Source organism: Squalius cephalus (assembly GCF_949319135.1).
Source record: "Squalius cephalus genome assembly, chromosome: 1".
Classification (NCBI taxonomy): Eukaryota; Metazoa; Chordata; class Actinopteri; order Cypriniformes; family Leuciscidae; genus Squalius; species Squalius cephalus.
In genome coordinates, this window is record NC_137122.1 from 16,868,137 (window position 1) to 16,891,591 (window position 23,455).

The 23,455-nt window shown below is 42.0% G+C and overlaps 2 protein-coding genes across 5 annotated transcripts in view; both read left to right on the forward strand.

The window, feature by feature from the left end:
* Positions 1-3,459, forward strand: part of LOC307162161 (uncharacterized protein) — a 16,636-nt gene extending 13,177 nt beyond the window's left edge. For 3 of the 4 annotated variants that reach the window (XM_079877265.1, XM_079877263.1, XM_079877264.1), the window contains one exon: positions 1,341-3,459. The gene's annotated coding sequence lies outside the window, so the exon portion shown is untranslated. The remainder of the gene's footprint in view (positions 1-1,340) is intronic. The other variant, XM_079877266.1, reaches the window with a different exon arrangement.
* LOC307162562 (uncharacterized protein) overlaps positions 1-23,455 on the forward strand; it is a 41,791-nt gene that overhangs the window by 13,071 nt on the left and 5,265 nt on the right. The window contains exons 2-3 of the mRNA XM_079877971.1: positions 7,752-8,040; positions 8,753-9,063. Coding sequence (XP_079734097.1) covers positions 7,923-8,040; positions 8,753-9,063 — 429 coding nt within the window. The 5' untranslated portion in view covers positions 7,752-7,922. The remainder of the gene's footprint in view (positions 1-7,751; positions 8,041-8,752; positions 9,064-23,455) is intronic.

The window sequence follows — 23,455 nt, forward strand, 5'->3', positions numbered from 1 at the left end:
AAAAAAAATGTCATGTCACATGCAGTGGTGGACAGTAATGAAGTAAATGTAATTCGTTACTGTACTTAAGTAGCTTTTTTGCGTATCTGTAGGCTACTTTACTGAAGTATTTAAATTTGGGAAGACTTTTACTTTAACTCCACTACATTTCAAAGTCAAATATCTTACTTTTTACTCTACTACATTTTCAAAATCAGTTGTTCCTTTTTATTTATGAGTGGATAAAAACTTAACTGGTCAAACGAGCCACCAATCACAGTAGCCTACAACGTGCGCGCTTCGTTTTGAACTTACCTCTGTGTTATATATTAAGCGCGAACCAGAGCCGTTAAATATGAGAGTTGCGACCATAGACAGTATATAAGAGGTTGCGACACACACGGCTTGTTCGACTTGAACCGGCGCTGCACAGACCGATCAGTTTATGACATCAAAGTATAGAGCGAAATCACGAGAGCGATTAAAATGCATACAGAGCCGTCTACTCTCTAATCGCTCTTTTATTTTAATGTCATTCACCGATTGGTCTGTGCAGTGTGCCGTTTCAAGTCGAACAGCCTACTGTGATCTCGCCGCCGCGCGGTCATGTGATTCGTGTAGCTCTCAATAGTTCCAAACAATTTGTGTGTTGCCAATAATTTTAAGCAGGGCAGAGAGCAGCAGCTATTATTGCAGCAATTATCGGTAAATACTGACGCATAATGAACATTGCTTATTACCTTGACACTAAAATTACTTGCATATAATATTATAGGATATAATTTTTTCTGAGGAGTAGCAGAAACACTGCATTAATACGTTTTGGTGTTTAATTTTGTAGGGAAATTGGCTGCTCCCATAATGTAGTGATATGTACAGTAAATACTGTAAATGTATTATACCTTATGGGATCAGTCCCCTTATGTCATTTTGTTAATAGATTGATGTGCCAAGAGTGACATTAGAGTCTTCACGTAGACTGAGTTAAGCAAGAGTCTTGTAACAAAACAAATATTAGGACATTATAGCCATAAAAAATCATAGTACTTGGATACTTAAGTACATTTGAAGGCAAATACTTTTGTACTTTTACTCAAGTGAATGTTTAAAGGCAGCACTTCTACTTTTACTTGAGTAATATTTTACCTTGAGCATCTTTACTTTAACTCAAGTAGGCTACATGTGTACTTCGTCCACCACTGGTCACATGATACTATTATATTTATAGGTTTGTTTTGGGTCGGTGGTCTTCTGTCTGATAATTGCAATAAAAACTGACATTGTGAAGTTGATATCAATATCTGGTGTCTTTGTACAACAAAAACACCCTTGGGCTTATTTTTCCTCTCCTGTTTGGTCAGGTCTAACAAAACGGGACCCCAGAATATGACCATTTGATTCATCAACCTGCAGTCTGCCTCAAATCATTCATGTATACATTAATAAACATCATTTCGTGATATGATTGCATAAATAATGTGACTTGGTTCTTGTGTCCTTACCAGTTTTTGAAAAACACACATGGCATTTGTGTCAGGAGTCTAGTTTGATTCCTCTGCTTGTTTCTCTTCTCTCTCTTTCATGTGCGCTTTCGCACAGCTGAACTCATTCTCAATCAGCGTTCTCTCTCCTGCTCTTCTTACACCTGTTTCCCATTTGCCCTAATTTTCTGGCTATTTAGATCTAGTGTTCTTTTCCCCTCTTTGTCGGTTTATTGTTTGTTCGTTCATGTCCGTTTTCAGTCTTTTCCAGCATACACTACCTGACCGCTTCTACCTGTGCCTTTCATCCTGCCTGGTTACTGCCTGGTCCTGGATAACGGTTACCTATTCTGCGTCCGCCAAGACGGACGGAGATCGGCAGACAGCCTGTGTTGCATTTCATTCTTTTATTTCAATAAATCATTAACCAGCTTTCGCTCTTGTCTTTTTCGAACTGTGACAATTTGATCAAATGTAATTTCTACACATTCATCTACTAGTTGTGTATTCATACTTTTAATGATCATTGTGGGAGACACATCTGTTTATCTTATTTACAGTTTAATTCATAGTGTGACTAAAGATTATCACATACATTTGAGTTGTCAATTCTATATTATGAACAATCGTAGAGAAAAGTTATCTGAACAATTTAGACCATATTCTGTTTTTCAGCTTGTGTGTTGCAATAATGATATTCAGCAGTCCATTCTCTCATATGCATTTATGCACAGTGTTTTCATACTTAATATAACAACCATGATGGCTGTTAGTTTGATCTGTGACTATAAAGTGTAAAAATGTTTTATTCTATGTTATTTATTGCTGCCAAACTTTGAGCATGTGACTTGGCAGATGTTGTTTATGCTCAAACATCAACATTACACACTAAAGTTAAAAAAGTGAAATCAGTATCAACCACCACTTTAAAGAGGATCGTTCCCCAAAAAATGGAAATAGTCATTATTGAACTATTGAACAAATTGAACTATCCCTTTTAAGGACAAGCATGTTTACTGGCACGCATCTAATATACACGCATATGACAGACGCACCATATTTCCTCTAAAAATGTTTGCTTCCACTTTAGACATAACCAACTCTGTTTATGTAAACCTTGTGTGTATTTGACAGAATTAGAGCAACGAGACTCGAAAGATAACTTAGTCCAGTATCCAGGTGCTGTTTAAAAGGCTATTAGTTCCTGAGCTTCGGGTGTTTGTACTCAGAAAGGCGCACGTTAGAACAGCGCATCAGCAAGCAAATGTAATGTTTAACCGGTAAGGCTTTAAAGCACATGCAAATAATGAACTTTTGTGAATTACAGTGTCCCGTACCTCTGCATTAATGTGTGATGTGTATGTATGTCGCGGTATACAGTATGTTGAGACGGAGTCGCCAGAACTGCAACTGATGGAATGCACTGTAACACGATACTACGATATTTCTTCAAAAGCAGATCGTAGAGACATTTTAATTGTCCACGATCAAAAATCGCAATTTCGCACACCCCTACCACAGGGGGACTTCAAGTATGGGATGGGTTGTTGAATGTAATGACATTTTACTGAATCGTTTAAATTAGTTTGATTAATCCTGAGCCTTGAGCATCTCTGCTCTTGATATGTCACTGATGAACATCTTTGGCTTTAATGAGAAAAAAAGAAAAGAAAAAGGGTGGTTTAGGATCAAGAACTTCTTGCACGCATAACAAACGTTCTACCAAACCATTAGAACTCACAAATACTAATAACAGATCTCTTCTTCTTCTTCTTCGGCGGTCACTCGAGACAAGTATGACTGTCCTCTCCGTCGGGTCGCCTTATTTGTGGATCCTCATGTGGCTGTAAAGGCCGATCTGTGATCCTCAGATTCTGCTGGAATGTGGGCATTGAAAGGTTGAGGTGGTGTATGGTGGTAGAGCCTTTCTCTCTTTGTCCTTGCGGTGTTGTCGCTCTGCATCTGCGGCACGGCGGAGTTCTGTTTCGTGGTGTGCTGCACCTTCCTGCACTGCTTTTCTCCAGTAGTCCCTGTTAAACGTGAGATTCTCCCAGTCGTGGACGTGATGTTAAACTTTTTCAGGCTGGTCTTGATATTGTCCTTAAAGCGTTTCTTTGGCCCACCAGGGGCACGCTGTCCTTCTTTTAGCTGGAAGTGCAGGATCTGCTTTGGGAGACGGTTGTTGGGCATGTGGATGACATGTACTGTCCATCGGAGTTGGTGCTGCATTATGGTGGTAGTGATGCTGGGCATATTTGTTTCCTCCAAAATGCTGGAGTTTGTACGTCTGTCTTCCCAGCTGATCCTCAAGATTTTTCTGAAGGCTCTTTGATGGAATCATTCCAGTGCTCTCAGGTGTCTGCTGTAGGTGGTCCAGGATTCCGCTCCATACAGCAGAGCTGGGAGAATCACAGCTCTGTAAACCAGGACCTTGGTTTGAGCCCTCAGGTCTCGGCCATCAAAGACTCTTGTCTTTTTGGCATAGGCTTTGGCATAGGCTCCACTGTTTGGCATAGGCTCCACTGGCACAGCCCAGGCAATGGTTAACTTTAGAGTCTATATCAGCTTTGGAAGAGAGAATGCTGCCAAGGTAGGGGAAGTGGTCCACGTTTTCCAGAGTGATGTTATCCACTTTGATGATGGGCTGGAGTAATGGCTGGTTGGGTGGTGGTTGATACAGAACCTGAGTTTTCTTGATATTCAAGGCCAAACCCAGGGCTCTGTATGCCTTGGCAAGGGCATTTAGGATGCCCTGGAGGTCTTCAGGGGAGTGTGCTGCAATGGCACACTCCCCAGTCCATCTCTGAATCTGGGCCATTTACTGTAGAAACTGGGGTCAGGATATGCTGAGCGCACTTACTCAGAAGCAGCACTCCATTGGAGTTGATGTTACCGATGCCCTCCTTGCCAATAGTGCCCTTCCAGAGGTGTTGGTCCCAGCCTACCCTAGCATTGAAGTCTCCAAGGAGGATGATATTGTCCTCCCTGGGGATTATTGACAGTGTTTCTTCCAGGCAGGCATAGAAGGCTTCTTTTTCTTCCACATCGGAGTCTAGGGTAGGGGCATAGGCGCTCACTACTGTCGCTGTCTGGTTGTTGGCCAACACCAGACGGATTGTTATGAGGCAATCGATGATCCCCACAAGAAGTTCGGAGTGGTGGTTAACAAGCTGGTTTTTGATGACAAGTCCAACTCCATGGTTTCTAGCCTCATCGGCTGTCTTTCCTTTCCAGAAGAAAGTGTAACCACCTTTCTCCTCCTTCAGCTGCCCTTCACCTGCCCGTCAGGTTTCAGAGAGAGCAGCTATATCAATCCGGCATCTTTGCAGTTCTCTGGCTATGATGGCAGTTCGTCTCTCAGGTCTGTCACTGGAGATGTTGTCCATTAGAGTGCGCACATTCCAGGCTCCAAGGGGTGCTCCAAGGGGCTCCAGAGGGTGTTCCCTCTGGACATGGTAATCCAGTCGGGGGGTATGAGGCAGGCTATTTTTAGGGCACCTTTTCTAGCCCCTTCCCCATGTAGGGTAAGCAGAGCGGATCCTGAATAGGACTGCTTAGTCATGGGTGTAGCTGCTGAAGAGCTCTTCTGCCTCGTTCCAAGAGCCCAGCGACTGATTCTGACACTCATCGCCTGATGTGCCAACTCATGTCTAGGGGCTTCCAGACTGCACAAACCTGCCCCTGTCGCCACTTGCTGGTCGCCATAGGACTTTATCCGGGGTGGTAGGGTGGATTCCTTTTGTGGAGGACGCCTGTGCGTGGCGTTGTTTAATGTGTGGAGGCTGGTGCATAGACAACCACCACACAGTCCTTGGCAGGTCTGGGTCAGGATCCAGTGGCATGGAGTCCAAGACGACTGGGGACCCATCACTGCTGCAGCCTTCATCCGCCTTTCCAGTCGTTGTGATTCTCCACTTAAGTCAGCCATCATCCTCCGCCTGTTCCAACGTTGAGGTCTTGTCTTTTTTTTCAGGGTGTGCTCCCTTAGCCTTTGCCACTATAGGCTACCCCACAAGGCAGTGGGACTATTTACCCATAGCTGGGGCTGTGGTTTGCGGGTGCCAGGGCATGTCCACTGCTTGGTGGGCCTGCTCAATGCGCCTCTGGTACCCACTGCTGGTCCGAGATCCCCTACAGTTCAGCCTGGGTCCGCTAAGGCCCAGTTACCGTGTGTGGCCACAAGGAGGCACTGTAGGAGTCTTGACGGAGGAGAGGCTTATGCACTCCGCTCCTCTTTTTGCCCTTGCACAAGGGCTAGTCAGTGGCAGTAGCTGTAAGCAGAATGTAGCAAGCAGAAGTAGCATGCAGCATGCAATATCTACTAAACTACAGGCATTACTATCCCAGTATTACTGCACTGACGCATCACACACACCCTGTGTGACAACACACACACACACACTCTCTATGTATTTATTCACCAGTGTTTGGAATAAATAGTTAGATTAAATAGTTATTTTAAACGGCGTTAGGTAACGTCGTTATTTTTTTCAGTAACGGGGTAATCTAACTAATTACTTTTCCCGTTGTTACAACGCCGTTAACATTACTGGACGTTAAATGCGGTGCGTTCCTATGCATTGATTGAATAAACAGTGTAACACGAACGCACCCCTGGCTCGCAGCCTCGCACAGCTAGTGAGGAGGTGGGTTAATAACGAGGTAAGCGATTATGATTGGCTAAGGCATAGTCATGTGTTTCATGGTAGCCAATCAGAGCCAGTGTTTTTACACACATGCCAGCACACGCGCCACACACACACACCAGCTAAACCGATATTCGATCGGTGCATACATTTACACGGAGAATACACGGTATAAAAATAAATAAAAACTTGCGTGCAAATTAATTAATTTAATGCGGAACTACTGTTAGATACGCAAGAGAGAGAGAGAGAGAGGCGCAGGCGCGATCGAAAAGTGTTTGTGTGTGTGTGTGAGGGTGTGTGTGTGAGGCGCGGACGCGATCGAACAGTGGAAACATAAAAATATTCCGTAATTTTGTTTATACAGGACATTCAAACTGCAAAGTGTGTAACGCTTGGACCGGATAACTCGAGAGAAATCGAGGGAAGAAAGAGCTTGAAGGCGGAAAAGGCTGTATCACGCACATTTAATGATAAGTGCACAGGCAATGCAATCCTCTCATACATGAGAGCTACTCTTTCTTAGTGTCACAAAACTTAGTCAACAAATAAAATATACAGGAAAAGGGTAGAGCACGTCTAGCATCTACAATGGTCTCAACTCGTCTCCTACAACGTCATCACGCATAATACACGTCATGACTGACGTAACCATCTCTCTTAAAGGGCACACTGCACTATGATGTGATAAACATGAATACACAGTAACGATCGTTACAAGTGTTTCCAAACTCTTTGACATATAGCAACTTTTTTTTTTTAACAGTAACGCAAATAGTTACTTTCCCTGGTAACGAGTTACTTTTATTATAGAGTAATTCAGTTACTAACTCAGTTACTTTTTGGAACAAGTAGTGAGTAACTATAACTACTTACTTTTTTAAAGTAACGTTCCCAACACTGTTATTCACTAACATGAAGAATCACAGGACTAACCACATATTTTATTATCATAAATGTGAGGCTAAAACTATCGAATTTAACAAGTTCTATGTCGATAAATAAAAATTTGATTTCTGGATATTGTGATGTTATTTTTGTACACACACTTTGTGTTTTCATGTTTTATGAGGGCTTTCCATATACATAATGGTTTTTATACTGTACAAACTGTATATTAACTCCCCTTACACTAAACATTCCCATCACACAATTTTTTGTTGCATTTTTACATTTTCAAAAAACATAATTTAGTGTGATTTATAAACTGTTTTCCTCATGGGGACCAAAGTTATTTTCCACAAAAAAATTGTGAGAAATAACAGTATTGTCTTCCAATAGAGCTGTTTTATAGGCTTTTATATCCTGACTCTGTTTCTAACAGCAAGCACTCAGAATATAGTGAGATGATCTGCTGATGATCCTGAATGGCTTGTTGAATGAGTGTTGATAGTCTGAGGCTCATCAATATTAACAGATCTGCTGAAAAAACTATTTTATTTCATGACAATAGTTCCTGTTTTCACCTCATTTATTATGCTGATGTCTTCAGATCTCCTGTTAATTGACATTTAAAGCTCATTTCATTGGTGTCAACTGACTGAGCTTACCATTATTTATATTGGAAAGAATATACACTATTTATATTATATTGTCCATGAGCATAAAAAACAAACTGTAACTTATATTATTTTGATTTTGGCAGATCAGCTCCTCCCACACTGTAATTATTCATCAGTGAAGCTCCTTCCACAACAATTACACCATCAGTGAAGCTTCTCCCACAGCAATTACATCATCAGTGAAGCTCCTCCCACATCAGTTTACCAACAAATCCTGGAATATTCCCATCAGCTACAAGTGAAGATGAGCAGCAATGCATCAGGAAGAGCTGATATCTGTAAAGACTGAGTTTATTAAAGAGGACAGTGAGAACATGAGTGATCCAGAACCCTGCAGAATGAAACACACTGAAGACACTGAAGAACAAAGAGGTTGGTGTTTATTCTTCATTCATTCATGATGCTGAAAAACATTCATGTTAGAAACATTCACATTTAGATAAACAAGTTAAACTAGGAAATGGCTGCAAATTTTTTTTTTTTTTTTTTTACAAATGGTCAGTAAATGGAGGTTACATATTGATTGTCAACATCACATCAAACTAAATTTAAATATTTTAACTATTTTATTTTACATTTATTTTATATATCATTCACAATTTGCCAGAATTTTGTATCAAATAATAATTCCTAAAGTACAAATTTACAATATACTCCATTTTACTGCACAATGCATTTTTAATATTAATAATTTTAGATAGTTGTGTCATTGATCAAACATATTTAATAGTTCTCACTACAGAATCATGAGATTTGTGTCTGGCTTACAAGTGTTCACACTGTGACAAGAGATTCAGTCAGTCGTCACATCTGGAAACATGAGATGATCAACACACTGTAATGCCTAACAGTTATATGTACTAAATAAAACATTACCGAATGTTATGTGCACACAATGACTGTCTATAATGTTTTAGAAATAATAATTGAAAGATCAGTGTACCTCATTCATAAAAAGTTTCAGGGACATAATATTAATTTATAAAAAGGCATAAAAAACTATTCCCTCCATCTCGCTCTCTTTGAATTATTTTGATGAAAAATTAAAATAAATTTGAAAATGAAAGTTTTTCTTTAATTTCAGACCTGATGGAAGTGAAGGAGGAGAGTGAAGAACTGAGTGAAGTGAAAGAGGAGAGTGAAGAACTGAGCGAAGTGAAGGAGGAGAGAGAAGAACTGAGTGAAGTGAAGGAGGAGAGTGAAGAACTGAGTGAAGTGAAGGAGGAGAGTGAAGAACTGAGTGAAGTGAAGGAGGAGAGTGAAGAACTGAGTGAAGTGAAAGAGGAGAGTGAAGAACTGAGCGAAGTGAAGGAGGAGAGTGATGAACTGAGCGAAGTGAAGGAGGAGAGTGAAGAACTGAGTGAAGTGAAGGAGGAAAGTGAAGAACTGAGTGAAGTGAAGGAGGAACATGTCAAACCTGGAGAAAAACCTTTGAGTCTCTCAAAGATTAAACAGACATTTTTAAAGGAAAGAAGAGCCATGAAATCTTTCACCTGCGCTCAGTGTGGAAAGAGTTTCACAACCAAACAACGTCTTGAACGTCACATGAGAGTTCATACAGGAGAGAAGCCGTTCACATGTGATCAGTGTGGGACACGTTTCAGTCAATCATCATACCTTAATGTTCACATGAGGATCCACACTGGAGAGAAGCCGTTCACGTGCCATCAATGTGGGAATAGTTTCAGTCAATTAGCAAACCTTAAGAGTCACATAATGATCCACACAAGAGAGAAGCCGTTCACATGTGATCAATGTGGAAAAACATTTTGTAGTGCATCAGACCTGAAGTCACACCTGACCGTTCATACGAAGGAGAAGCCACATTCATGTTCTGTGTGTGGAAAGAGTTTTTCACTGCTGCATTATTTACGAAGACATCAGAAAATTCACACTGGTGTGAAAGAGTATGTGTGCTTTGAGTGTGAGAAGACTTTTAATACAGTGAACTGTTTAAAACAGCACCAGAGAATTCACACTGGAGAAAAACCTTACAAGTGTTCACACTGTGACAAGAGATTCGGTCAGTCAGCAAGTCTGAAATCACATGAGAGGATCCACACTGGAGAAAAACCTCACAAGTGTTCACAGTGTGACAAGAGATTCAGTCGTTCATCACATCTGAAAACACATGAGAGGATCCACACTGGAGAAAAACCTCACAAGTGTTCACACTGTGACAAGAGATTCAGTCTGTCAGCAAATCTGAAAACACATGAGAGGATCCACACTGGAGAAAAACCTCACAAGTGTTCACAGTGTAACAAGAGATTCAGTCGTTCAGCAAGTCTGAAAATACATAAGAGGATCCACACTGGAGAGAAGCCGCACACGTGTGATCAGTGTGGAAAGAGTTTCTCTATTAAAAGTCGCCTGAAGATACACATGAAGATCCATGCAGTGGAGACAGTCTCCACATCACCATAGTCAGAAATCACAGCAAGTAGTTCATCTTTATGTGCTGAGAAAAAAAAGCCACTTTTTCACCTTCGGAAAAGGTTCCAGTTGTGTTTCCACTTGAGCCTGGTTCGGTACGGCACAATTACAAGCCGTTCTCGGCCCTGAACTCTCAGCACACTTGGCTAACTGTGCCGAACCGGATGGTAGAATGTGTGTAGTGACCTAGCAATTTGAGTGATGCAAACACAAATTTATCATAAAATTAAATGAAATAACATGGTTCCTGTACTCATCAACCATGTTATTTTTCAGATGCGTTTTGTCCATAGGAATGTTTTTCACTGCTGTAAATATAATTAGCTTGGTTGTGGATTATTTTCATGATCAATTTCATCAATTAGTTCTTGCAGCCCTAGTTAATCAAAGTTTGTTTTGATCATCAAAAACAATTTAAGAAAATTAAACATCGTTACTGAAGAACAAAGAGGTTGCTGTTTATTCTTGATTCCTCATTCATTCATCGAGATTTACATTATTTCAGGTCAAGAATATAAAAAGACATTTTTGGGATCCAAACACTGGGTTGTTATGACTGACCCAGGATCTGGGTTACACAAAATCTACCCAGACTCTATAAAAACAACCCAAAAAATGGACCTAAAAGGCTTAAAGGATAATTCCGGTATTTAACACGTTGTAGTTTATTTTGTCACAATTTTGTAGTTTGTTTTGGATGAACTAGAGTGGTGGACAAAGACATTTTGACAATGGTTCCTTTCTAGACTTTTTTTACTATTTTAGAATTGCCCATGACCGCTTTAGAATGGGAGTCTATGGCCATGCACAAACATGTCCTTAAAACAACCCTTAACGTTCGTTTTCAAAACTGTACAGCTCACCGAATGGTTAGTGGTGTTTGCAGAGTGGTTAGATAGACATATGCGGGTTCTTTAGGGACACCTAATCTGTAGTCCCGCCTTAGCTCTGAACGCGCGTCTATTTCGCTTCAAACGCTCGCTTTATACACGTGAATGGATTCAAACAGTTCAAGAGTCGAACTAGACGCGAATTTGACCGCATCATAATGAACAGGCTGCGATGTGAAGATTGCAATGCTGGAAATGTGTGTGTGTGTGTGTGTGTGTGTGTGTGTGTGTGTGTGTGTGTGTGTGTGTTAGAGAGAGAGAGAGAGAAGCACGAGCGTGATCGAACAATGGAAACATAAAAACATACTCCGTCATTTTGTTCATACAGGACATCATTAAAACTGCAGTGTTTAGCCTACTTATATTTGTGTAAAACAACATTGTGCTTTTGTCAAACTGTAACATACAACTGTCACCCAACCAAAATCACACACATGCTGTTTAAAAGCAAAAATTCTCTCATCACTCGACATTCATCATATTGTATTGGTTTTCATTTCTTGTCCTAAAACAGAGCAATAATCTGTTTATTTTTAAGTTACACATTCTACATTGATTAAAAAAGAAAATCAAATGTTTTTTTAATGGTAGTATTATTTTATACAGAAATAAATTATTTATATTTCAGATGAGAATTAAGTTAAAGTTTATTAAAATTTTAAGAAAACAAATACATTGATCTGAAATATAGCAAATTAATTTTAAATTCATTCAGGTACAATTACCAAACATATCTCAAGGTCTGAATAAAGGGTGGCAGTCTTTCATTATCAACTGTTGTTGTGGACTATATACTGGAGAAGTATTTGTTCTCCATTTGAGTGAGATGTTTTTATGTGGCTAATTGAGTAAAGTGCTTCCATATATTCTATTATTATTAGTATTAGTTCAAGAATAAAATAAAAATATCGGATTGATATCGGTATCGGCAAATAGCCAAAGCTGCGGCATCGGTATCGTTTCAGAAGTGAAAAAGTGGTATCGGGACATCCCTAATTACTTATTAGGATGTCCTGTTACTTTGTCCACTACAGTAAAAGACCTGGGTGTTATTCTAGACCGCAACTTGTCTTTCGAAAATCATATTTCATATGTTACAAGAACTGCCTTTTTCCACCTTAGAAACATTGCTAAGCTACGTAATATGCTATCTGTTTCTGATGCAGAAAAGTTAGTTCATGCATTCATGACCTCGAGACTAGATTACTGTAATGCTTTATTAGCTGGTTGTCCTGCATCCTCAATAAACAAACTACAGTTAGTCCAAAATAGTTCTTACTAGGTCAAGGAAATACGATCATATAACACCAATTCTATCATCTCTACACTGGTTAGCTATTAAGTTCGGTATCAATTACAAAGTATTGCTACTGACCTATAAAGCCCTAAAGGGTTTAGCTCCTGGGTATTTAACGGAACTTCTATCGCCCTACAATCCATTGCGCTCTTTAAGATCACTAAATTCGAGGCTTCTGGTCATTCCTAGGATATCTAAGTCCACTAAAGGAGGGAGGGCGTTTCCACATTTAGCTCCTAAACTCTGGAATGGCTTTCCTGAAATTGTTGGAGGCGACTCGCTGTCCCAGCTTAAAACTAGATTAAAGACGCATCTCTTTAGCCAAGCATTCACATAATACTTACCTTTTATACTACAGTTGAATCAGATCGAATGCATTAATATTATGAACAGCAGCTATGCTAATTATTTCCCAGCTTCTGTTGTTATCTCGGGATGCTAGTCAGATGCCCCAACAACCGTGAGGAGACGACTCGACGCCTGTGAAAATACGACTCAACGCTGGTGATATGTTATCAAGTCAAGTCAAGTTTATTTATATAGCGCTTTTCACAATACAGATTGTATCAAAGCAGCTTCACTGTATTAAATTAAAATAATACATCAATGCTTGTTTCTAGTGGAAAACGTCCACATTTGGTAATGCTGATCAATAGTATTGTTGATTGATTAATTAAATTAAATATCCCCAAATATCCCCAACTGAGCAAGCCAAAGGCAACAGTGGCAAGGACCCGAAAAGCTCCATCAGGTGACCTAATGGAGAAAAAAAAAACCTTGGGAGAACCCAGGCTCAGTCGGGGGCCAGTTCTCCTCTGGCGTTTATGAACTAGAGGTCGGATTTAACTGTAAGATTAAAAATATCATATGAATGCCTGGCTGAAGAGATGCATCTATAATCTAGTTTTAAACTGGGAGAACGAGTCTGAGCAACGAACAGTATCAGGAAGACTATTCCAGAGTTTTGGAGCTAAATGTGAAAATGCTCTCCCTCCTTTGGTGGATCTGGATATCCTAGGTATGAACAAAAAAGCCTTGAATTGAGTGATCTTAAAGAGCGCGATGGATTATATGGCGATAGAAGATCCATTAAATGGACTGGAGCTAAGCCGTTTAGGGCTTTATAAGTCAGTAGCAATACCTTGTAATTAATACGGAACTTTATAGGTAACCAATGTAGTGATGATAAAATTGGTGTTATATGATCATATTTTCTTGATCTAGTAAGAACTCTAGCGGCGGCATTTTGGACTAACTGTAGCTTGTTTATTGAGGATGCAGGACAACCGGCTAATAAAGCATTATAGTAATCTAGTCTTGAGGTCATGTATGCATGAACTAACTTTTCTGCATCAGAAACTGATAGCATGTTACATAGCTTAGCAATGTTTCTAAGGTGGAAAAAGGCTGTTCTTGTAACATATGAAATATGATTTTCAAAAGACAGGTTGCAGTCTAGTATAACACCCAGGTCTTTTACTGTAGAGGATAAAGTAACAGGACATCCTACTATTGTAAGGATTGCTCAGAGTCGGTAAGATCCATTTGCAGCTTTTATTTGATTTAAGCAGACAATAGTAGAAGGGGCTAGGCTGAGAGTACTCAAATACACAGGCGTAGAAGTCCAGGCCAGGCAGAGATTCGTCAAACACGTTAAACAGTCCAGGATCGAGGGAGCCAGAGTATAATCGTAAGCCGGGAGACAATCCAAGGTCAAGGTAGCCAGAGAGTGATCGGGATATCCACAAACAGTCCGAGATCTAAACCAGCAAGAGAAAACACGTAGATAATGCTCAGTAAGAACGCCAGGGCAATTACAATACTTCGCACTGAATGAGGGTAGAGAGCTGGTTATATACAAGAGCAAATGGGATACAGGTGTGAGGGCAATCAGTGGTTAACAGGTGAGTGTGTTTAATCCAGAAAGGCTGCATGATGGGAATTGTAGTTGTTAATACTCAGGAGACGGTTCCCTGCGTGGATGTAATGGAGGTGATGTAGGAAACTCCTGCGTTACAGAGCCCCCTCCCTGCGAGCGACTCCTGGCGCGAGGAGGTAATCGGCGACGGGGTCTTCCACGAGGTCGGGGAGCAGGTTTGCTGGGATGTGCTTGGTGGAATTCCTCGGTAAGTGTGGGGTCCAAGATGTCCTTAGCCCTGATCCAGCACTGCTCCTCTGGACCGAACCCCTCCCAGTCGACTAGGTACTGTAGGACGCTACCTCTGCGCCTGGAATCAAGCAGTTCCTTTACCCGATACGCCTCCTCGCCGTCTACCAGGACTGGAGGAGGGTTTTGTGTTGTGGGTTCATCTCTTGTCTCTCTCTCGGGATGGACAGCAGGTTTCAGCAGGGAAACATGGAATGTGGAAGCGATGCGATAGTTAGCAGGAAGTTTCAGGCGAAACGAAACTGGAGTAACCTGTTTCAGGATCTGGAATGGACCGACATATCTGGGGCTGAGCTTGCGGCAGGGGAGCCGAAGCTTGAGATCCTTTGTGGACAACCATACCCATTGGCCTGGACGGTACCGAGGGGCTGGTCGACGATGCCGGTTGGCGTGGCGTTCCTGACGCCGAACCGCATGTAACAGGTGGGTATGTGCCTGATCCCAGACCTCTTCACTCCTTTGGAGCCATTCGGTAACGGAAGGGAGTTCAGTGGGTTCCCCAGACCAAGGGAAGAGCGGTGGCTGGAAGCCCAGAATGCACCGAAATGGAGTTAAACCAGTGGCGGGTTTCACCAGGGAGTTCTGCGCATACTCTGCCCAGAACAGATATCGACTCCACTCGGTTTGTTGTCGCTGGCAGTATGTGCGTAGAAACCGAATGATATCCTGGTTCAGACGTTCTGTCTGCCCATTGGATTGAGGATGATATCCGGAGGACAGGCTGACGTTTACATTGAGGTGTTTGAAGAAAGCTCCCCAAACTCTAGAGGTGAATTGCGGCCCTCGGTCTGACACGATGTCATCAGGCAGACCGTAGAATCGGAATACCTGGTTGCACAGGATCTCGGCCGTGGCGAGTGCTGTGGGCAGTTTGGGTAGTGCCACCAATCTGCATGCCTTGGAGAAGCGATCGACGATGGTCAGTATGGTGGTGTTACCCTGGGATTCCGGGAGGTCGGTGATGAAATCTATGGCGATATGGGACCATGGTCGTTAGGGAATGGGCAATGGAGTCAGGAGGCCAGCGGGTAGTTGACGAGGTGTCTTGGAAGTGTTGCAACTGATACAACTTTGGATATGGTTGGTGGTGTCTGCGAGTAAAGTCGGCCACCAGAACCGGTTGCGGAGCAGGTGAACGGTGGCGGTGATACCAGGATGACCGGAACTGGGCGCCGTGTGAACCTGGTCTATGAGGCGAGTGCGTAGGGAAGCAGGCACGAACAGGCGATTCGGGGGGCAATTTGTAGGTGAAGGTTCCTGCTGATTAAATAGTTCGATTTCTGTGGTGATGTCCCATTGCACCGGGGCGATTAATAGACTCTCGGGAAGGATATTCTCGGTACTCGTTGTTTGGGTCGTCTCCTCGGTCTGTCGAGAGAGAGCGTCGGCCTTAGTGTTCTTGGAACCCGGTCGATATGTGATGGTGAACTGGAACCTGGTAAAGAATAGAGCCCACCGAGCCTGACGAGGATTCAAGCGTTTGGCCGAACGGAGGAACTCGAGGTTTCTATGGTCTGTGAGGATGATGAATGGCTCCTGCGCTCCCTCTAGCCAGTGCCGCCACTCCTCTAAAGCTAATTTCATGGCCAATAACTCACGGTTCCCCACATCATAGTTGCGCTCCGCGGAGGTGAGCTTACGGGAGAAAAAGGCACAAGGATACATTTTCTCAGGCATGCCCTGGCGCTGGGACAGAACTGCTCCTACTCCAGTGTTGGAAGCATCCACTTCGACGATGAACTGGCGCGTGGGGTCAGGGTGCCGCAGGATGGGAGCAGAAGTGAAGCGAGCTCGGAGATCATCAAAGGCTTTGGAGGACTCGGGTGACCAGCTCAGGCGATGGTTGTGGCGTTTCGTCATGGCTGTCAATGGAGAGGCAACTGTACTGTAATTCCTGATAAATCGACGATAGAAGTTTGCAAATCCCAGGAACCGCTGCAATTGCTTGACAGTTTGAGGAACTGGCCAATTCAGGACTGCCTGAACCTTCTTCTCGTCCATTGCCACACCCTCTGAACTGATGACGTATCCCAGGAAAGACGTGCTTGTGCGATGGAATTCGCATTTTTCGGCTTTGGCAAAGAGCTGGTAGCGGAGAAGTCGTTGGAGAACGGATCTGACGTGCTTTACGTGCTCCTCCATGGTTGAGGAATAGATCAAAATGTCGTCGATGTAGACGATCACCCACTTCTCCAGCATATCCCGAAAGACGTCGTTCATGAACGCTTGGAAGACCGAAGGACTGTTGGACAACCCGAACGGCATGACGAGATACTCATAGTGGCCACTTGTGGTGGAGAAGGCCGTCTTCCACTCGTCTCCTTTGCGTATTCGAACCAGGTTGTAGGCATTACGGAGATCCAACTTGGTATAATACTTGGCCTGACGAAGCTGTTCGAGGGCGGCTGGTACCAACGGCAGTGGATACCTGAACTTGACTGTAACTTCATTTAACCCACGGTAGTCGATGCATGGACGCAGAGTGCCATCCTTTTTCTTAACAAAGAAGAATCCGGCAGAGGCTGGTGAAGTCGAAGGTCGAATGAACCCCTTGGCTAATTCCTCCTCGATGTACTTCCTCATGGCTTCAGACTCAGGCTGTGACAGGGGAAAGACTCTGCCCTTAGGCGGTGTGGCACCGGGTATCAGCTCGATGGCACAATCACTTGAACGGTGCTCCGGAAGCTGTGCAGCCCTGTGTTTGCTGAAGGCGTCGGCCAGATCGGAGTATTCGGCAGGCAGATTAGGATCGCTGAACCCGAGCGTGGAAACCTGGAGGGTGTGGTTAAGAGTGCGGTTGACCTTGGTCAGGCATGTTCTGTGACATGAAAGATCCCATTGGACAATCTGATTCTCGCGCCAGGAGATTTGAGGATTGTGTGTGCGCAGCCATGTAAGACCCAGGACTATGTGGTGTTTGGAGCCCTGGATAACATAAAACCTGATAGACTCGGAGTGAAGTGTTCCGATGTGTAGAATTACCTCTTCTGTGAGACGGTGAATCCTCCCCTCTCCTAAGGGCCGACCGTCTAGCGCCTCCACTGTGAGGGGAAAGTCACAAGGATTAGTTCGGAGTTTGTGCTGAACAATGAATTCATGAGACATAAAATTTCCTGCAGCTCCTGAATCTAGCAATGCTGTAGTGTCAATCTCTCTGCCACGAAGGGAGAGACGAACAGGTAGAATGAAACCGGGCCACTGATGGTTTGAAATACCCGATGCACTCACCGGTTGAACCTGAGAAGGCGGACGAACTGGGCAGGTGAGTCTACGATGACCAGACTGACCACAGTAGAGACAAAGGTGCTGCTGCATGCGTCGCTCACGTTCCTCGGGAGTGAGGCTAGTGAATCCCAGCTGCATGGGCTCTGGTCCGAGCGTGTCGTCGGAACGTGCACGGTAGGAGGCTCGAGGAGTGCGTCGAGAGCGAATCAGGTTGTCGATTTCGATGGCCAGGTTGATGTATTCGTTCAACGACCTCCCCTCGTCGCGACATGCCAGCTCAGATTGTAGTTCATTGGTAAGGCCCTTCCTGAACAGAGTCTTTAGAGTGTCCTCAACCCAATTGGTCTGTGCAGCAAGGGTACGAAACGTGAGGGCGTAATCAGCGGTGGTTCTTCTCCCCTGTGTGTGACTGAGGAGGCGTTCCCCGGGATTACCCTGTTCTGTGGGGTGTTCAAAAACGCTGCGGAATTCCCGGGTGAATGACGCAAACGTGGTAAAGGGGAATCCCTCCGTCCTCCAGATGGCAGTCACCCATTCCAGTGCCTTCCCGGTGAGGAGCGAACACACAAACGCTATTTTCCCGGAGTCTGTGGGATGTAGTGTTGGTTGTTGATCAAAGTAGAGACGGCATTGGAGTAGGAAACCCTTACATCTCGCCGACGCACCGTCAAACTTCTCTGGAAGAGCGAGACGAGGATTGACAGTGGCGCTCGCAGTTGACGGGGAAACCCCTGAGGGCTGATCGGTGGTGGCGCTGCTCGCTGATACTTGCAGACCTCGTATGGTGTGCACGAGCTCATCGGTGAGCGTTGTAAGGTGCTCCAACTGACGCTTGTGCTGTACTAGCGCGGCAGCCTGCGCAGTTACTTCAGTGGTCAGCTGTGAGACGGCTGCTGGACCTGGGTCTGGCGAAGTATTCTGTAAGGATTGCTCAGAGTCGGTAAGATCCATTTGCAGCTTTTATTTGATTTAAGCAGACAATAGTAGAAGGGGCTAGGCTGAGAGTACTCAAATACACAGGCGTAGAAGTCCAGGCCAGGCAGAGATTCGTCAAACACGTTAAACAGTCCAGGATCGAGGGAGCCAGAGTATAATCGTAAGCCGGGAGACAATCCAAGGTCAAGGTAGCCAGAGAGTGATCGGGATATCCACAAACAGTCCGAGATCTAAACCAGCAAGAGAAAACACGTAGATAATGCTCAGTAAGAACGCCAGGGCAATTACAATACTTCGCACTGAATGAGGGTAGAGAGCTGGTTATATACAAGAGCAAATGGGATACAGGTGTGAGGGCAATCAGTGGTTAACAGGTGAGTGTGTTTAATCCAGAAAGGCTGCATGATGGGAATTGTAGTTGTTAATACTCAGGAGACGGTTCCCTGCGTGGATGTAATGGAGGTGATGTAGGAAACTCCTGCGTTACAACTATGTTAAAGTTGTAGTGTGAGAGGTTTTGTGGGCGGTTTTTTGAACCGATGATTAGTACCTCTGTCTTGTCTGGATTTAATAAAAGAAAATTGCGCATCATCCAATCTTTTATATCTTTAACACACTCTGTCAATTTGGATAATTTAGCGTTTTCATCTGGCCGTGATGAAATATAGATTTGAGTGTCATCAGCATAACAATGGAAACTAATTCCACGTTTCCTTATAATATTTCCAAGTGGCAGCATATATATTGAGAATAACAGAGGGCCTAACACAGATCCCTGCGGCACTCCATAGTTTACTGGAGTTATGATCGATTTTTCTCCATTTAAATAGACAAAATGGTAGCGGTCAGATAAGTATGATCTGAACCAACTTAATGCTTGTCCTTGAACACCAGTATAATTTTGTAGTCGATCTAAGAGTATTGGGTGATCTATAGTATCGAAAGCAGCACTAAGATCAAGTAAAACTAGTATTGAGATACAGCCTTGGTCAGATGCTAAAAGTAAATCATTTGTAATTTTAACGAGCGCAGTTTCAGTGCTATGATGCGGTCTGAATCCAGACTGAAACTTTTCATAGATGTCATTTTCTTGCAAGAAAGAGCCCAGTTGAGCGGACACCACTTTTTCTAGTATTTTAGACATAAAAGGAAGATTTGAAATGGGTCTATAATTTGCTAGATTATGCGGGTCTAATTGTGGTTTCTTAATGAGAGGTTTTATAACTGCCAGTTTAAATGTTCTTGGAACATGACCTAAAGATAAAGATGAGTTAATAATATTGAGGAGAGGCTCTTCCACTATAGGTAACACTTCTTTAAGTAGTTTAGTTGGTATAGGATCTAATAAACATGTTGTTGTTTTAGATGAAGTTATAAGTTTATTTAACTCTTTTTGTTCTATAGTTGTAAAGCACTGCAATTGTTCTTGCGTTGTGATAATTGAGGCTGAATTATAAGGCGTGACTGAGGATTGAACGTAGGGCTGGGCGATATGGAGCAAAAAATATATCTCGATATATTTTGCTATATCTCGATATACGATATATATCTCGATATCTTTACAGGAAAAAGAACCCCCCCAAAAACTACTGCAAAAACAAATATGCCAAATACCACAAAGTCTTTTTTATTGAAGTGCAAAGAGGTAGGCAGTTCACATAGGAACAAGTGCTTCTGCAACATTTTTAAATAATATATATTTTTTTTATTCTTTTTTTTTTATAATTAAAACTAACATCATCAAGTATGATATTTTTTGACTTTGAGCAATTCTGGAGCTATAATTGACTCTAGGAGCATATAAAACAAAACAGCTCCTTGGAAAAAATTTAATGTAATATTGTAGTAGTTATAAATAAAGGTTTATTTTAGTTCAGATTAACATTTGAGGCAATTGTATTCATAATGTCAAAATAAAACCGACGTAATGTTACTTGAAGGCATTATAGCCTACTATTCCTGCCAAAAAGTGTTACTACAGTAAATCCATGGTGAATGTTGCTGATCTGTGGACACTATAGTTCATTCATTCACAATGTTTCTTCCTGGTTTCCACGTCAGCGCTGTTTGATCTGTTAATAACGGAGAAATGTGAATGTTTCTCACTAGATCTCGCAGCGATGTTATTACTTCTGTGGCGAATTCAAATGCTTTCTTTACTGGATCTCTTATTTGCAGCATGTAGTAACAGTGTCGCATGATCACGATTGGCTCGCGCTGCTTTGGTCCAAACTGATAAACGGTCCTTCAACCACACAATAACGAGCAGTTTCGTTCCGCTTGCATTACGTTTGCCATTTGATGTTGGGCAATGTTGTGGTCGCGCCGGCGTCTCTTACATTATGAGCGCGCTTGCCACGAGCAACGCGCCTACATTTGAAATAACAACATTTTTATAAATATAAACAATATATCGATATATACGATATGTCAAAATCCATATCGTGTTTAAAAAATATCTCGATATATTTTAAATATCGAGATATCGCCCACCCCTAATTGAACGTTTACAATTGTGGTTCTGATGTTGTCTATTTTCTCAGTGAAGAACTTCATGAAATTACTACTAAACTGTAACAGAATATTTTGTTCAGGTGACATCTGTTTATTTGTTAGTCTAGCCACGGTGCTAAATAAAAACCTAGGATTGTTTTGGTTGTTTTCTATTAGTTTGCGGAGGTGCTCAGCCCTGGCCGCTTTTAGGGCCTTTTTATAACGTGACATACTGTCTTTCCATGCGATTCTAAAGACATCTAACTTAGTTTGTTTCCATTTACGCTCTAAATCACGGGTTTCTCTCTTTAGAACATGCATAGTATTGTTGTACCATGGTGGAGTCTACTCCATCTGGATATAAGCATGAGCCCCGTCTGATTGGTCGTGGCGGCGGTGTTGCAACAATCTATAGAGATATTCTCAATGTTACTCAGAAAACGGGTTATAAGTTTATTTCGTTTGAAGTACTTGTACTAAATGTTACGCTCTTAGATGTTCGAAAAAAAATCCATATTATCTCTAGCCTTGGCTACCGTATATAGACCGCCTGGGCCTTACGCTGATTTCCTAAAATAGTTTGCAGATTTTCTCTCAGATCTATTGGTCAATGTCGATAAAGCATTAATTGTTGGAGATTTTAACATACACGTAAATAATTCAAATGATGCATTAGGGGCTGCGTTTATAGATTTATTAAATTCCTTTGGGGTCAAGCAAAACGTCACCGGACCAACTCATCGTCTTAATCATACACTCGATTTAATTATATCATATGGAACCGATCCAACCGATATAGATATTATTCCACAAATTGATGATGTCACTGACCATTACTTGGTAACTTGCATATTACGTACTGCTGTAATATGTCATGCTGTGCCACGTTATCAATCAGGCAGATCAATCATTCCATCCATCATAGATAATTTCTCAAATTGCTTATCTAATCTGTCTCAGCTGCTGCCTGAACCCAAACAAACAGATGAACTAGAATAACTAACTAGCACTATGAGCACCACTCTCTCTAGAACATTGGATGTTGTTGCACCCATTAAATTAAAAAAGGTCAGAGAGAAAATTAAAGCACCATGGTACAATAATACTATGCATGTTCTAAAGAGAGAAACCCGTAATTTAGAGCCTAAATGGACTAATTTAGAAGTTCATAAACTAATTTAGAGGTCTTTAGAATCGCGTGGAAAGACAGTATGTCACGTTATAAAAAGGCCCTAAAAGCGGCCAGGGCTGAGCACCTCCGCAAACTAATAGAAAATAACCAAAACAATCCAAGGTTTTTATTTAACACTGTGGCTAGACTAACAAAAAAACAGACGTCACCCGAACAAAATATCCCGTTACAGTTTAGTAGTAATGATTTCATGAACTTCTTCACTGAGAAAATAGAAAACATCAGAACCACAATTGTAAACGTTCAATCCTCAATCGCGCCTTATAATTCAGCCTCAATTATCCCCCCGCAAGAACAATTACAGTGCTTTACAACTATAGAACAAATAGAGTTAAATAAACTTATCACTTCCTCTAAAACAACAACATGTTTATTAGATCCTATACCAACTAAACTACTGAAAGAAGTGTTACCTGTAGTGGAAGAGCCTCTCTTCAATATTATTAACTCATCTTTATCTTTAGGTCATGTTCCAAGAACATTTAAACTGGCAGTTATAAAACCTCTCATTAAGAAACCACAATTAGATCATAATAATCTAGCAAATTATAGACCCATTTCAAATCTTCCATTTATGTCTAAAATACTAGAAAAAGTTGTGTCCGCTCAACTGGGCTCTTTCTTGCAGGAAAATGATATCTATGAAAAGTTTCAGTCAGGATTCAGGCCGCATCATAGCACTGAAACTGCGCTCGTTAAAATCACAAATGATTTACTTTTAGCTTCTTTTACTTGATCTAAGTGCTGCGTTCGATACTATAGATCACACAATACTCTTAGATCGACTACAAAATTATACTGGTGTTCAAGGACAAGCATTAAGCTGGTTTAGATCATACTTGACCGCTACCATTTTGTCTATTTGAATGGAGAAAAATCGATCATAACTTCAGTAAACTATGGAGTGCCGCAGGGATCTGTGTTGGGCCCTCTATTATTCTCAATATATATGATGCCACTTGGAAATATTATAAGGAAACATGGAATTAGTTTCCATTGTTATGCTGATGACACTCAAATATATATTTCATCACGGCCGGATGAAAACGCTAAATTATCCAAATTGACAGAGTGTGTTAAAGATATAAAAGATTGGATGACGCGTAATTTTCTTTTATTAAATCCAGACAAGACAGAGGTAATACTTATCG